This window comes from Micropterus dolomieu, linkage group LG13 (genome assembly GCF_021292245.1).
Source record: "Micropterus dolomieu isolate WLL.071019.BEF.003 ecotype Adirondacks linkage group LG13, ASM2129224v1, whole genome shotgun sequence".
In the NCBI taxonomy this organism is placed as follows: Eukaryota; Metazoa; Chordata; class Actinopteri; order Centrarchiformes; family Centrarchidae; genus Micropterus; species Micropterus dolomieu.
The window spans coordinates 23,517,190-23,533,173 of NC_060162.1; the positions used below are offsets into that span (position 1 = coordinate 23,517,190).

At 39.3% G+C, this 15,984-nt stretch overlaps 1 protein-coding gene across 4 annotated transcripts in view; it reads left to right on the top strand.

Moving 5' to 3' along the window:
• mamdc4 (MAM domain containing 4) overlaps positions 1–15,984 on the top strand; it is a 36,576-nt gene that overhangs the window by 5,756 nt on the left and 14,836 nt on the right. For 2 of the 4 annotated variants that reach the window (XM_046067764.1, XM_046067765.1), the window contains exons 3-16: positions 1,979–2,143; positions 5,178–5,303; positions 7,237–7,470; positions 7,626–7,751; positions 9,230–9,385; positions 9,542–9,645; positions 10,033–10,188; positions 11,948–12,038; positions 12,154–12,267; positions 12,611–12,703; positions 12,806–12,943; positions 13,046–13,185; positions 13,743–13,851; positions 13,986–14,090. In XM_046067764.1, coding sequence (XP_045923720.1) covers positions 1,979–2,143; positions 5,178–5,303; positions 7,237–7,470; positions 7,626–7,751; positions 9,230–9,385; positions 9,542–9,645; positions 10,033–10,188; positions 11,948–12,038; positions 12,154–12,267; positions 12,611–12,703; positions 12,806–12,943; positions 13,046–13,185; positions 13,743–13,851; positions 13,986–14,090 — 1,857 coding nt within the window. Of the gene's footprint in view, positions 1–302; positions 683–1,978; positions 2,144–5,177; positions 5,304–7,236; positions 7,471–7,625; positions 7,752–9,229; positions 9,386–9,541; positions 9,646–10,032; positions 10,189–11,947; positions 12,039–12,153; positions 12,268–12,610; positions 12,704–12,805; positions 12,944–13,045; positions 13,186–13,742; positions 13,852–13,985; positions 14,091–15,984 lie in introns of those variants that run through there. The other 2 variants (XM_046067767.1, XM_046067766.1) reach the window with 2 other exon arrangements.

Here is a 15,984-nt window from a genome sequence, read left to right on the forward strand (position 1 = left end):
CTATTGAAATAAATAATGATTTTCCCATAACACTGTTCTCACAATTGTAATTTATTGATGGTCCCTAAGCTAACCCCCGTTGGTTAAAAGCGAGCCATCAGAGGTGAGCTAACCGCACTTATACAACCGTCACTGGGTGAACTGACTAAAAAGCCGTCACTGGATCCTGGGTGAATGTCTGTCGAATATCCAACTTAAAACTAATTTCACCGCGGTGTCTTGCGCTTCAAACTTCCACTCCCTGTGTGCACGCGCATCCATTTTGCCTGGTAACGAACGTGCTTTGCAGCGGCATCACGGAATTCACCCGGAAACAACACATTTCTGATCGGCTAAACGACTCTGGCATTTAGTAGACTACAGAGAAAGCTATGAACCCGGCACAAAATGATCGTCCAGTAATTTAATATAGCATAGCGGGACAACTTCGAGGACATTATCTCTTAACTTTCTTCTCAGCGTGAGAAATACTAGGTGTGGCGTGTGAACTGGCTAAAATGCGTGTCTCACGGTGAATGCGTGAGACCTGAGAGCCCTGTAATGTGTCAATACTGCAGGCATGCAAACTCCTCACCGTTCGGCGAAATTCGCCGTTGTGAGACCAAAATGTGTCACCGACGTGATTTGTGCAGATCCGATGAAAAAATATTTTGCGCAAGCCTGATGTAACGTTAAGACATAAGTAAGCTAGCTTACAATATTACCTGTCCTGTCAGATACAGAGTAATGTTGCCAATTTTATAACTTTGCCCGCTTTTATTAACCATGTTATTAACCAATAATATCAGCCAAACTGGTGGTGGTGATGGCGCAATGGTGGGAGACCAGTTCAATCCCCCACTGTGGCCCATTCATTGTGTCCGTCAACAAGACACTTAACCCCTAGTTGCTGCAGAAGCGTGCGACCTCTGACATGTATAGTATGCAGTTGTAAGTCGCTTTGGATAAAAGCGTCAGCTTAAATGAATAAATGTAAATGTAAACTAATATTCATGGAGACCAGTAGGCTGCATAAGGTAGGCTAAAGTCAACAGGATAAAAACTTGTCGGCATCGGTGTTATTAACACTGGGGACGCTGGTGTGTCTCCACCACTTTTTGAAAGCATTTGTTAAATAACTTGCAACCACAAATATTAGATTAGATATATTAGATAGTTAATTTGCGCTTATTTATTTATTTAGCTTAAGCTAAAAAAAAAAAATCAAGCTACAAATTATGAAATGACCCCAGAACTGTACACACCAGTCAGTCAGTCAGTAGCTTGAATAGTAGTCAGTAGCAAGTAATAGACACAGTGGCCTTTTTGGCCAGGTTTCCCATTCTCTTATATTTTTCGATTTTCAATTGTCACCTGCCACCTCAATTTTGTTTTTCCTTTATACATAAATAAAACATTTCCACCATGAATTATTGCAGGTAAGGAAATTGGTGCAGAAAATGTCTCCAGAATGCAGGAAATTAAATGTTTAATACTCAAACTTTTCTGGGGAATACCCCCAGACCCCCCACAAGTTATCTATACAAACATGTAAGCTTAAACAGACCCCTCTCACACTGTCTCTGATAAACATGCTTGCGTATCCATCTCCTCTGTTTTACCCCTGACCTGTTTGCATGCCTGAAAGTGAAATCTGGCAGGCAAAAAGCACTGAAGAAGGAGTCTAAGCATTGTCTACTGAAATAAATTAAAAACGTCCTTTTTATAGTGTGTTACACATTGAGATAAACTACTCAAACACAACTTGTGTCACTCACTCACTGACAAAAATCTTTTAATTTTTCTTATCTGTTTTTACCATCTCAAGCCCTAATTCTTGCAGTCAGTGGAAAAACTCAATAAAGCTTGCATCATTCCCCGAAAACTTAACTTAATCGGATCTGATCAGTTATTAGTTCGTAAAAATCTCCCAATGTTTGGATCTGCATGTGGTATTTTAGTAATACACTTAAAAACTGTTTCTTTTACACCTCTCAAGGCTACAGAGGAAAAGGGTTTGAGTGTGACTTTGAGGATGCAGGAATGTGTGGATGGACGGACCAGTCCTTAAATACAGCATTGTACAGCTGGGAGAAACGTCAGAGAGGAGACACGCTGCCCGACAGCGGGCCATCTTCTGACTACACCACCGGGACAGCTACAGGTATTGTTTAATGCACCGTCACTATTTCCTTTGTTCCTAACCCTTTGTTGTTTTGTCCTCATGTTGTATATGCTACAAGTGTCAAGCGCTTTTTAGTTCAAATTAGGAATATATTACACACACATACAGTACATATATACAGCACCTAATTTAGACTGATGGTGCCATCAGTACAATAATATCAATGCATTTTAATGTTTAGTGTTTTTATGTCAGGCATAGCATAACTGTTTTACAAGTCAAATAGTCTAAAAAACAGTGAACTGAGGGCATGAAGTTCATTTTGAAGAGCTGTGTTTAAGTTCTTCTCTTCAAGAAAGTTCATATTGGAGTTAGTTTGAATTGATTTAATTTGCTCTCTTCTGCTTGCATTTTTCATGTTCTGTAGATTATTTTTTTTATTTTTTATTATTTGTTTCTTTCTGTCTTATTTCTGCCAAATGTATTTGATTGCCATACTCAGATGTTTTTGCATGCATCGTAGTTGCATCCAGGTTCCTGCTGTGTTACAGGCTTAATGAAAAGTATTTGACTATGAACATCTGGCCACACATTTACAATCGTGCTGACTATAGTGACCTAGTTGTCCTGTTTCAAAGATTCTCTATCTATTTTATGATGATGGAAGAAAGGTCAAGGTGATATTTTATTTTATCATTAGCTTCAGAGGTAATTACAGTGAATAAAACAGCAGACAATATTAATGTAGTTGGTACAAACATTTAGGACACTGTAACTTAATCATACATTAATCATGTATCAAAGTTGATGAGTTGTGGACCAAGAGCGGGGGAGAGTAAAAAGTTAAGATGCTTTTGCTACATAATGTCTTTACAATGACTGGAATAATAATTTTGTTCCTGTTCTGTTCACTGAACAGTGCACATCCCAAATCCCAAACACTAATAATGTAAATATTTCTTACAAACAATTTTGAAAGATTTTCAGTTCTATCTGTCTAGCAACTAGCCCCCCTCCTCCTACAACCAAAGTGATACTATAAGTGAACACTAAAATTCAAGAGTGTTCATTTCGTTCATTCTTTAAATGGCAAAAGTTGGTGACTAAGGTTTTTGCAGAGGCTTCTAATGAAAGCATCATGTAAACATGAAATGTACTGATGAAGTATGTAATTAACAGATCATAATGTGATTTTCACAGCCAGCTTCAACAGACAATAATTTCTCTGCAGCTGTGGGTTCAACCACAATGATCTCCACCTGGCAGTTAAATTTGCATTCAGGTCAACATTTACAAGGTTTGGATTGTCTTCCCAGCAATATTAGAATATAACATGTCAAAAAGAGAGCAGAGGGAGGGGGTGGTGTGAATTTATAATAGTATGGAGGGAATGTTAAGAAAAGCATCCTTGCTTATTTAAAAATAATAATGCTGGATTAAGGAGAGGAAATAATGGATGCTTTGAAATGAAAGAATCTCAATCTAGTTGAAGATTTCACAACATCATACAGAGACTTTCTAAATATAATTGTTTTCTTCAATGTAAAATTGTCCATCTTACTGTCTAGATGTTTTCTTATCCGACTCTCTTGAAAAAGTTATTTCGATCTCAGTTAGACCATGTGACTATGTTTAAATTAAGAATGAACTAAAATAACTAAAAAATGATGCAAACACAGAATGTGATGTTGTGTATATGTGCATACATAATACTGGGAATGAGCTGAAATTTTTGATATAGTTCATAGTAGCTAGTAGTGACAAACCCACAAAAAAACACCTAACCTAACCAAATCACCTAACTGCAGATGCCCTCATCTATACGGACCTTTATAGTATATTTTAAGTCATTGTTACGTGCACTGTACACTACCTGCTCAGACAGGCACAGTTTGCGACTAGCTTGTGAACATAGCGGAACATTTGGCAGCAAAAGAAACAAATATTTCCCTCACGAGTTGGTGGTGGAGATAAAAAAGAGAGTGAATTTTGGACTTACATTCATCAGGTGGACACAAACATGACTCCAAATGCTAATGTGGCCCACTATGGGGGTAACTTTGCAACTGTATGCCAACAAGATCACCTTGACATGTAAGTGTTAAAAGTTAAAAGTGTTGCGTTTACAGCTTATTTCTACTGCCCCAAAGTGGCCAAAAACTTGGTTGAAAGACTAGTGTTTAGGAGAATCTACAGTGGCTGCTAAACATACAAAAACTAACATGAAAGGCCCCCTCTAGAGCTAGTGTTTGTCTGTTCTGGGCTACTGTAAAAACACGGCAGACTCTGTGGAGGAAGACCCGCTCCCTCTGTAGATTTAAAGGGTGATTACACACTAATGAAAATATGACTATTATATTCCATTTCATTGTACACACTGGTCCTAACCTCCCAATGTAAGTATTGTGTTAGTATGTATCCTCTTTTAATGCTGGTTTCATGTTATGCTATATACTCCAATGTGTATGGTTTTGTTTTGTCCTTCTTCTCATTAAAGTTGAATTAATTGATATGTCTGTGAAGATTCTCTGTCATCCAGGTCATACAACAAAGGTTAAAGTCAAGGGCAACTGGATGAGGGACGAAACGTCTTCCAGTATCTTCCCTCATCCAGTTGCCCTTGACTTTAACCTTCGTTGGATAATTAATTGAGATGTTTTTTGGCCACACGGGGACAGTGGCAACAAGCTGTTCACACAACACTTAAGTAGCGCTTTATCACCTTTTGGTGGTGAGCAAGTAGCATAACAAAACCATGAGCCAAAAGAAGCTCTGTAGAGCTGCAGAGTTAGAGATAGTTCTCCGGGGTTGTCACTACAAAGCCACACCTTTCACATTACAGGCAATCATTTGATCTGTTATTAAAATATGTGAATGTCAAATTACCTGGGAAGAGCAGGTCATAGGCTACTGTTGTTGTAATAATGAGAAGATGCTTTAGATAAAAGTAGCTCTGAATCATCACCCTCATGTCCAATTTGAATCAGTAGCCTAATTCACCCTAAAAACAGTGCCCTGCACCAAACTGCGATGTTAACAACAAATAAAACACTAAATATTTCCCATCACACAGGTTCGTTTATGGGAGTGAGTGCAGTGAGGACAAAGGGTCTCAGTATTGCAGTTTTAATCTCTCCTGAGATGAAACAGTCTTCACCAACTTGTCGCCTTCGCCTCAGATATTTCCTGTGGGACTCAGGTAACGACCATTAATGGATACAGGTCATCCATTCAAACTGCCTGCTTTGGCCAGCTTATATCTTAAAACACAATGGTAAACGCAGGATTCCACATTATATTGTACTACTTTTACTCGCAGTGTTTGCATGTATTTTATTTGTTTCCCTGTTTGTGATTTATGTTCTGTAATTATTTGTCATAACTCTAATTTCATTGATTACTTGTGTCTATTGGAAAACTAATAATTGGGTCATTCCTTGCTGTTGGTGACTTTCCAATGTGCTAAAAAAAAATGGAAAATGGGGAAAAAAGAATACTTTTTGTAATCATATGTTTAACCTTCAGGAACATGTATTGGTAGAGCTCAAGCACTTAAATTATGATAATTATAGCTGGATTGTTCAGACATGGACTATGAGAGCGTTCCACCCTGTTAGGGACATATAAACAGGTATTATAAAGTGTTAGTAATGCAAATATTCAACAATACTTCTCTTACACCTTATGTTTCCCTTATTTCATCACACATGTTTTATTTCTTTGAATATTAAAGAAACAAGAATTGTGGAGTAAAACATGTGTTCATTGTTTAGAAAAGTCACATTCTTGTACTGAATTTACCGAAAAATGGAAAATTCTAACAGAAATTTGCACAAACAAACAAAATGCATGATGTGAAAAAATTGTTACTAACAGGTTGGAAGGGAGCTCAACAGGGTGGAAAGTACCCTAACAGGGTGGAATGACACCCTGTTGGATAACAATTTCTCAGTTGGTTTCAACAGTAATTTTGTCATTAACTCACACAACATTTTAATTAAGCACTTTTTTAAACATACAGGACATTAAAAACATTAAAAAAAATATACATCACTGCCTCCCCAAAGTGCTCATGCTCCAATTGTTCCAACTGAGAGACAGACACTGTGTAAATGCATATTAACTGATTATACACCAGAGGGTGTGAAAAATATATATTTGATGATGGCTGTGATGAGTTAGGACAGAGGTTAAGCCAAATAAATATAATATAACTGATTATAATTATAAAGTGTTTCCTTTTATACATATTGGTAAATTAAATGAACAGTTTATCAGCGTTTGTATGCATTTCCTGACATTTTGTAATAGATTTTAAACGCTGTTAGGTATATAAACCTACCAGGGTGGTCATTTGTAAACCAAATTAGCCATTGCTCTGAGAGACAGCAAACTTTAGTAAGAAAGTTCTCCACACATACACAGTACTTTAGTATATATAGCAAACATGTTTGTGATTTTTGAAACATTCGGTTCATTTTCTTCATAATTTAGCCTAACAGGGTAGGACGTACAGGTTAACATCATAAAACTTGCAAAAAAAGGCAGACAGAAAGTTGGGGCGTCCACTTTGCTCCTTTGAATTCCCCCTTAATAGGGTGATGTACTTCCTGAATGTGGATTTATAGGAAGTGTAGTTTTTTTGTTTGTAAGGCGAAAAAACGTAAACTAACAGTGTGAAACACGACTTTGGAGACACAGTAGATTATAAAAAGTAATAGTACTGTTTACATTGTAATATATTTATAATTAGATAGATTTTAACTTTATATTTCTATTTTGAAGTTATAGGGTATTTCTATTTATTTAGAATTTTATTGCAAATGTGTCTCACAGAAATTGAAATTCTGCTTTGGGGACACTGTAAAAAGGAGTAAATGTGCCCCCCCCCAAAAAAGGTTATTTTACATACATGATTTTGTGTTAATGTTATAAAGACCTAAATATATGATAATAGCCTTTTGTAATAACCATTTTGTTTATTTTAAGTAAAATATTAAGAGTAACTTCTTGGGGATGGAAAAGTCACCAATAGCTAGGAATGATCCAATTATTAGTAGATAATTCGTTGTTGTGTACACTGAGATGAGATTTAATTTCCCCTCCAGCTAATAAAGTAACGTTTCCTGTAGGTCACACAGGGCTGGGCTCCACACCCTTGTGGGCGTCCATCCTCCACCAGGACTCTCAAGAGGCCATTGTGTGGCGTCCTGAGGCCACCAGTGTCCGTGGTTGGAGAGAGGCTACCATCTTTCTGGGCCGTATTCCCACAACCTTCCGAATCCGTCTTCACTCGCAGCGCTCTGAAGGGCGAAGGGGAGATGTGGCGGTGGACCAGCTGGAGTTTCTGGACTGCGCTCTGCCCTGTAAGTTCCTCAAAATATCCTGTCCATGTGCAGAGTGAGACCATGATTTTCTATGGACTCAATTATCAATTAGCTGATCAATCAAAATTGCAGAGCCATGATGAGCATAATCATGGCGATTATTTTGATGTTGTTTTCGCTCATTGCATCATCAGTACCACTCCCTGGGAAAGAGTGTCCAGCAGGGATGAAGGAGTGTAGGCGTGGGGGCTGCGTGGAGCGCCGGCAGGTCTGCGATGGCAGCGACGACTGCGGTGACGGGACTGATGAGGAGGACTGTGGTGAGAAATCATCTGATAAACAGCAGCCAGCCACCCTGTGAAACAACAGTACAGTAAATACAGTATGTAGCCTATTAACCAGAGAATTTGGAATACACATTGCTGTATTTGGGTGGAGGCAGAAGTTTCAAAGCTGGATATCTGAAGTATCTGCATAGCCTAATGAGACAAAGCTGTGAGAGAGATGTTTTTTGTGATTGGAGTGAATCGACCCTTTAAACAGAGGTTTCACATTTAAGTGCATACACTTGTCCATGAATTTTCAGTACTGGGTCAGAGCATTTTCATGACCTAAATGATGGCAACAAGTCCTCATACCTACTGAAAATGGCAAAATAGATCGTTGGTCATTGCCTTCTAAAATGACACATACGACCAACAGTCTTCACATGAATTAAGCCTGAAAGTTCATTCCTGACCTTTCAAACAGCAGTTTGGCAAATAAATTCTTAACTCAAGGTCCACCTACTTGCTATTTCTGGAGCTTTCAGCTGCATCTCATGGTCTTCCTGTGCTACCTCCATGATGACCGAGCAAACCTTTCCACCGATGAAGACAGTGAGATGCGAATGAAAACTCTTGGAAAGGCTATTAAATTGACCCTTTGCTTTGTTTATTTTATTTTATTTGTCAGTCTTTGTATTTTACAGTTTTCTGATTTGCCACTTCTGTGGTGAAGGTCAGGCAGTTAGTTAAATTAAGGCAAAGACTATGTTCATAGTTAAAGGAATAGTTAATGTAAGGAGCAGAGTTAAAATGATATGTTCTGGTTCTATTACTTGGCCAGTTTAAACTAATGAGATATATGAGAGGACATAACATCTTAATTAGTGAGCTTTAGAGGTGCTGGTAGGTGTCTTTTGATACTTTTGGACAGTGCCAGTTTTTATGCTAAGCTAACCATCACCTGGCTGCAGCGTCATTTTTAATGCACAGACAAAGGGTACCTTTAGGTTCTCAGAAAGAAGTATGTATCTAACGTTACATCGCAATGCAGAGTTGCAAGTGAAAAGAAGACAGATGCATGCTGCGTTTAAGCGCAGTGAGAGTGTAAGGGAAGAGCGACTGATTTAAAAGCCGTCACTTTCAAGAGTGTCATTGAGTGAAACCCCGTAGCTGTGAACCGCTGCTTTAAAAGAAACATTGACTGTTGGTATGAGATGGGATGTGAACAAACCGTCACATGCCTGTACCACTGTTGCTTCTCAGAAAAAAATATTTCCAGAGGTTGCTTGTCAGGAAAACTAAACAAACGACCAATGCTGTAATGTCTCTGGCGAGGACAGCTTTGAAAATGCGCATCCTTATCCATTCTAAATTCCCTGCAAAATGTCTCTGCTGCCTGTACGGAACACACTCTTAAAAAATCCGAAATTCATTGAGAAGAGGTTCACACATTATATTTTACCACACAGATTACTGTTTATATTGTCCATCCAGTGGTCACCAGTTAATGTAAGTTGTATGTGTGTCTCCAGCAGGGTACCGGCGCTGTGACTTTGAGGAGGGTCTGTGTGATTGGGACCTGACGTCACTTTCCAAACTGAAATGGGTAAGGACGAATCAGAAGAACATCTCCATCACAGATCCTCTGAAAGGACCAGGCAGGGATCATTCTAACAACCGTGCGACAGGTATCTGATGAATCATTGTCAAAATCATTCTTTTTCACTTTGTGTTCAGTGTTACTCTTTTGACTTTTTAAATATTTTGAGTAACTTTGTTTCTAATAGTTGTGCATGCATAAAAAAATAATATAGAAATAAAGGACATTGTTCTTATTATTGCAGGTTACTTCCTTTATGTCACTGTCCCTGATGGTGGTCTCACAATGGACTGGGCCGCTTTCCAGAGTCCCCTCCTTGAACCCACCAATAGTTCACATCCTTGCAAGGTTAGTCCTAAGCTGACTCCTTCTTCACTCAGAGAGGTTTTTACATTCTCAGGCTTCAATCACAGTAATTTACTTACAATCAGACTTAACGCTGGAGTGCTTTAACATATAAATCAATATCCATTACATTCAAGCCCTCGCCATACAAGTTCACACAGTGCTGATTAAGGCTGGTCTAGGCAATTTATTTCCGGTATTTGTGGCTTTGGCAGGACTGTAAAAAGCAGCCGGTCATTTAATTTGGTCTGAACAGCAGCATCTCAGTATGGCAGAGCCTTTGCAGACGACGTCATAAGCACGTGTTGACAGAGTAGTGTGATTACTCTCACTGTCAGAACAGGGAGACAAAAGCTTAGGTTTTACGTTTTCTGTATCTTTCCACTGTAGATGGTGATGTACACTCACCAGTATGGGCCGAGGTCCGGCGGTCTGACGGTGCTGGTGGCAGATCATAACATCTACCCGGTGTGGAAAAGGGGAGGAGCCCTGGGCGATGTTTGGGTGAAGGCAGAGGTGGAGATTGTCACCAACTCCACTTTCCAAGTGAGTACTTCACATAATGATGTAGCCTAAATGAAGATATTGATTCTTAAGATTCATAAGTGAAGGTAACTAACAGGAAAAGTATTAGACATGTTCAGAAAGTCCTTTAGTTATCCATCCATCCATCGTCAACCACTTATCCTGCTTACAGGATTGCGGGGTCCTTTAGTTATCACACGTTTAAATGTGGGTTTAATGTACACAAATTCTCACAAACTTATAGTACTAGAGCCTGACTGATGGTGAGTTTTTGAGGCCAATACTGATCTGATACTGAGTTGAGAGTTTTATCTGTTTTTCAAACAAACATGCAAGAAAAGTTATCTTTGCACACAGACAGGTGCAAAGTAGAATAAGTAATGAGCCAAAAAATAATCCATGTGCATTTTAATTGTGGGAACATCAAAAATAAAAATTTGAAATGTCACATAAAAGTTTTTACGCTTGGCTGAAGTGGAAAAGTCTGTGTATCGATAAAAGCAAAATGGGACAAAGGGCAATGGAAGCAGACTTCTTAATCATGTTGTTCATGAAGCACGTGACTTTGGGGGCTTTCACACCCGAAAGTCCGCACCAAGGTCCGAACCGGAGTTCATGTTTTGATACATTTTGATACATTCGCTTAGTTTTGGTTTGGTTTCACACTGCAGTTACCTATGCAGCGCACTAAAGGACTTTACATGACAGAACTTGTGTTATCATCCATGTGGGCTGCGTCTCCCTAAACCTACTTGACATTGATTGGTTGAACAGTTCCACTGGGAGCTTTGACAAGAATGAATGAATGAGGAATGTACAGATGTCGTTGCCACTATTGTGTTATTATTACGGCATTAGCCTACTACCTGCAGCACCAACTTAACTCGCAATACCTTCTCATCTCAGTGCGGCAATTACCGACGTTGTGTGAACATTAGGCCGATATCGTCGGTGGTGTTTTGGCATAACACCGGCAGGAAAGGAGGAGAAGACTGCAAGCAATCCTTCTGCACCTCCGTTTGAAGAGAGACCATAATTGTGTCCTTTTTCAATGCATTTCTCCGTGCATTTGTTTGTGGTTTACACGGGAACCACCAAACTTCCTGTAAATAGTCTGAAAGTCCGAACCATCCAAAAAATTATTTCATGCTAGAAACAGATCCGGACCGAGATTACCTCTTTTTGTCGGACCAAATTTCATCTGTTTGGTCTGGACCGTGGGGGAGATTTCAGACTGTAACTCTCCTCAAATTAATACATGAAACAAATAAACAGATATTTCCTTCACAGTTTCCCACCATTTGAAACCTCAGTGGCGCTTTTATACTTGAATCATCTGGTTGCACTCTGTTTCTCCGCATTGGTATGATTGCACCAGACTGGAGAATTTGCACCACCAGCTGTTTATCTCTATGCACTCAACTCCTCACATTCGCATTACAGTAGTGGATGAAAATGCATATTCATTTGCAACCTATAACAAACAATCCTATGACCTTTAAAACAAACTATCATAAAGATAAACTATGGAGAATGTCGATAATTCTTTAAAATAAATAAAAGATTCAAATATCATAAATAAACATGTTACAACAACTTACTCCATGAATGACAAATTCCTGATCACCATACAATTGTTTTTTCATAAAATGGGTATAAAGTAAAGCACCTTGAAAAATAAATGATTCTCAGCTTTAGTCTTTTGTGTTTGGATGAAATTGTATTACAGTAATAAATACCCTTTTCCTCTTTTTCTTTGTCCCTTCCTCTGTCATATTAGATTTTATTGATGGCAGCAGTCAGGGACTTTACATATGGAGGTATCGCTGTCGACAGCATTGTTTTGTCTCCTGAATGCCGCTTATCATCTGGTAATCTTTTTAACTGTAATTTAAAAAAATTATTATTCCACATCTGCAAAGGAGAGAGTGTAAATACCTTCTGTGGTTCGGTATACCTGCCATCTCACACTCTCTTTCTGAACAGAAAATAATACCTGGGCAAAATTCCCTGAATCTCCTAAACAACCGTGTACTGAACCGGACAAGATGTGTGACTTTCATCCTGACTGTGCAGGAGCAGAGGATGAGGCCAAATGTGGTGAGTCTATTCACCCCGTTGACTCAGTTTTACTTTGATCAACAGTTTTGCAAAGGTTTCGAGGTTGAAAAGAATTTATCATAGCCAGTGAAGGCATAAGTGAAGCACCTTAGGACCTCAGTGGCCATTAGGGGGCCCCCCAAATGCTGTTGTTTATCTGTGTGTATATAAGTGTTGACACTTTGGGAAAAGCAGACTTGTTTTAAAGGGGTTCAAAAGGGGTTCAATCTAAGGAGGAGCAAGACAGTCCAGGAAAAATGTCAAATACTCGAAAAAATATGCAGTCCTCTGTTCAGTTCTTCTTTTTTGTCTCATTTTGAGTGCGCTGTCTCCATTTCTGCAGGGGATTTCTCTTACACCAACGGCAGCTCAGGTTGGACTGACACCAGCATTGGGAGTCAAGGTTGGGTGCTGTATGAAAATTCTACATCCAAAGGTACAGCTACTGCACTGTCATCACAACACACAACTAACTTTATCTATTCATATTTAATGATTACGAAAAGAACAAAATATTTGTTTCTTTCATATTTCGTAGAGGACTACCTATATGTAGCTGAGGCCCCAGGCCAGCAGTTGACTGAGGCCCAGACACGGACCCCCCTCCTGGGCCCCTCTGGCCCAGCCTGCACCCTCAGCTTTGAATTCGCACTAACTGGGAATCCAGATCACATCGGTAACTAAATGAACTTGTTATCCGACATGTCTTCTTTTTTTCTTACCTTTTCCACGACAGATGACTTCAATGTTTTAGTTTGTTTACCTCTCTCTGCTGCAGGTGAGCTGTCTGTCAGGGTGATTGACAGCTTGCTGGGCACGCAACCTAAACTGTGGGAGTTCAGTGAGAAGACAGGAACAGAGGAGGGGGCATGGCAGCACGTTGACCTGCCTATCGGAGTCAGAAAACATCGCTTCCAGGTCAGCTTCTTTTTATTAGGCCTGATAGACACTGATATAGTTATCATTTTTACATTGGAAATGTTTGCATTGATGTCATATCTCAAAATAGAGGTCAAACTTGTCTGAAAGCATTTAGAGCTGAAGACATTTGATATATCCCCAAAGTCTTGACCTTCTATCCTTCCAGGACAAAACATGTTTTATCTGGTGGACAATAAAGTCAGTCCTTAATCTGTTCCATAAAGTGCTTTTTTTTAAGCCAAGCAAAGTAGGCAATTGGTGACTAATCATCATTTTGAAATGTTTGTTTTGATGAGAGCTGAGTCACAGACAGAATAAAATTGGAAGTCAAACTTTGAAACGTTGGCTGGCTGTTTCCAAAATTTAAAGACTTTAAGGCTTTTCTATCCTGCGGATCCCAAAAGAGCAGATACAGTAAAATCCATTTTTAAGTGTGGCCACAAAAAGTGAAATAAATCGATTTTACTATTAATGTTGTATTTGTTGATTTTTGTCAAAGTATTTTCACTGACAGTATTAAGGCTCTTCTGTATTCCTTCTTTTGTTTTTATCAGCTGGCGTTTGAAGCTCGTGCTGTGAAACTTTGTCCATGTTCCAAGATTAAAGTGAAAAACGTTCGCTTTGTCAGCTGCCATGCTGGCTATTTTCCATCTTCTCCAACAGGTAACTCTCATAAATATTGACAGTATACACACTTAATATTGCATCATGCATACTCTCATATTTTACAAATGTCTCAGAGCTTGGATGAATTTTTATTTATTTATTCTTTACTATGTATTTATTTCTTTGGCCAGGACTGTCATGTAACTTTGAAACTGGACTGTGTGGATGGTATCAGGACAACAGTGACAACTTTGACTGGATGGAGCTTGATGGGATGGACCACACCATCGGGATCGGTAAGCTCATTTAAAAAACAAAAAAACCCAAAGCAGTGTACATGGATATACAGCACATGAGTGTATTTTGTAGTAGGGAGTATCTCACACACACACACACATACTTTGCCTGCATCTTTCCTTAGCTTCACTGGTAGAAAACATCAAATCTAAAATGAATCCATAGGAGGATATTAGCAATTTCTCAGGTGTTAATAGGCCATTACATCAATGCAATGAAGAGACAGCTCTCACTCACAATAATAATAACAACAACAACAACAATAATAATAATAATAATGTTCATAGTTTTGTATATATTTTTGTATTTTTGCTGAATTTTCACCAGGAAATGTAACAATCACATCACTTCCATGTTCATCAGGGTGAGATTCTTAGATGTGACATTTGGGATGTTATTTTAGTCCCTACACAGCCTCAAGGCTGCAAGCTATTATTATCATCAGGGAACATAGAGTGAAAACACAGCGACAACAGTGTTCTATTCTGTTGAAGAAGCACTTTACAAGTTCTTTACTTTTAAATTTACAAAAGATTGTAGTTGTGTCACAAGAATAACACACCCATTAACATCTTCTGCTGTTGAGTAGTTTGTTGGAAAGTGACTTTGTGACTTCAAAGCCAAGACTTACTTGTGACTTGCAAAACAAGAACTTTCTCACACCTCTGTTAGCAACTGAGCTCAAACATGATTCACAACTTTTTGACCAGCGCGCTGCCCCAGAGACAAATGATGATTTTTTTTCCCAGTTTGAAAATACAGGTGCATCTCAGAAAATTATTTCAAGCCTTTGATATAATTTCGATGATTATTGCGTACAGCTTATGAAAACCCCAAATTCAAAATCTCAGAAAATGATATGAAATCAATAAAAAAAAAGGATTTTAAATACAGAAATGTCAGCCCTCTGAAAAGTATAATCATTCTGCATGAATTACTGCCTCATTGCGGTGTCGCATCATGGATGCTACCAGCCTGTGGCACTGCTGAGGTGTTATGGAAGACCAGGATGCTTCAATAGTGGCCTTCAGCTCTTCTGCATTGTTCGCTCTCATGTCTTTCATCTTTCTCTTGGCAATGCCCCAAAGATTCTCTATGGGGTTCAGGTCAGGCGACTTTACTGGCCAATCAAGCACAGTAATCCCATGGTCACTGAACCAGGTTTTGGTACTTTTGGCAGTGTGGGCAGGTGCCAAGTCCTGCTGGAAAATGAAGTCAGCGTCTCCATAAAGCTCGTCTGCTGAAGGAAGCATAAAGTGCTCTAAAATGTCCTGGTAGACGGCTGCGCTGACTCTGGACTTAATTAAGCACAGTGGACCAACACCAGCAGATGACATGGCTCCCCAAACCAACAAGGGCTGTGGAAACTTCACACTGGACTTCAAGCATCTTGGATTGTGTGCCTCTCCATTCTTCCTCCAGACTCTGGGACCTTGCAAAATTTGCTCTCATCAGAAAAGAGGACTTTGGACCACTGAGAAACAGACCAGTTCTTTTTTCTTTAGCCCAGGTAAGACGCTTCTGATGTGGTTTGTTGTTCAGGAGCGGCTTGACAAGAGGAATACGACATTTGAAGCCCGTGTCCAGGACCCGTCTGTGTGTGGTGGCTCTTGATGCAGTAACTCCAGCCTCAGTCCACTCCTTGTGAAGCTCCTCCACACATTTGAATGGCCTTTTCCTGACAATCCTCTCCAGGCTACGGTCATCCCTGCTGCTTGTGCACCTTTTTCTTCCACACTTTTCCTTCCACTTAACTACAGCACTTTGAGAACATCCAACTTCTTTTGCAATTACGTTTTGAGGCTTTCCCTCCTTGTGGAGGGTGTCAATGATGGTTTTCTGCACAACTGTCAGGTCAGCAGTCTTCCCCATGATTGTGAATTCCACTGAACC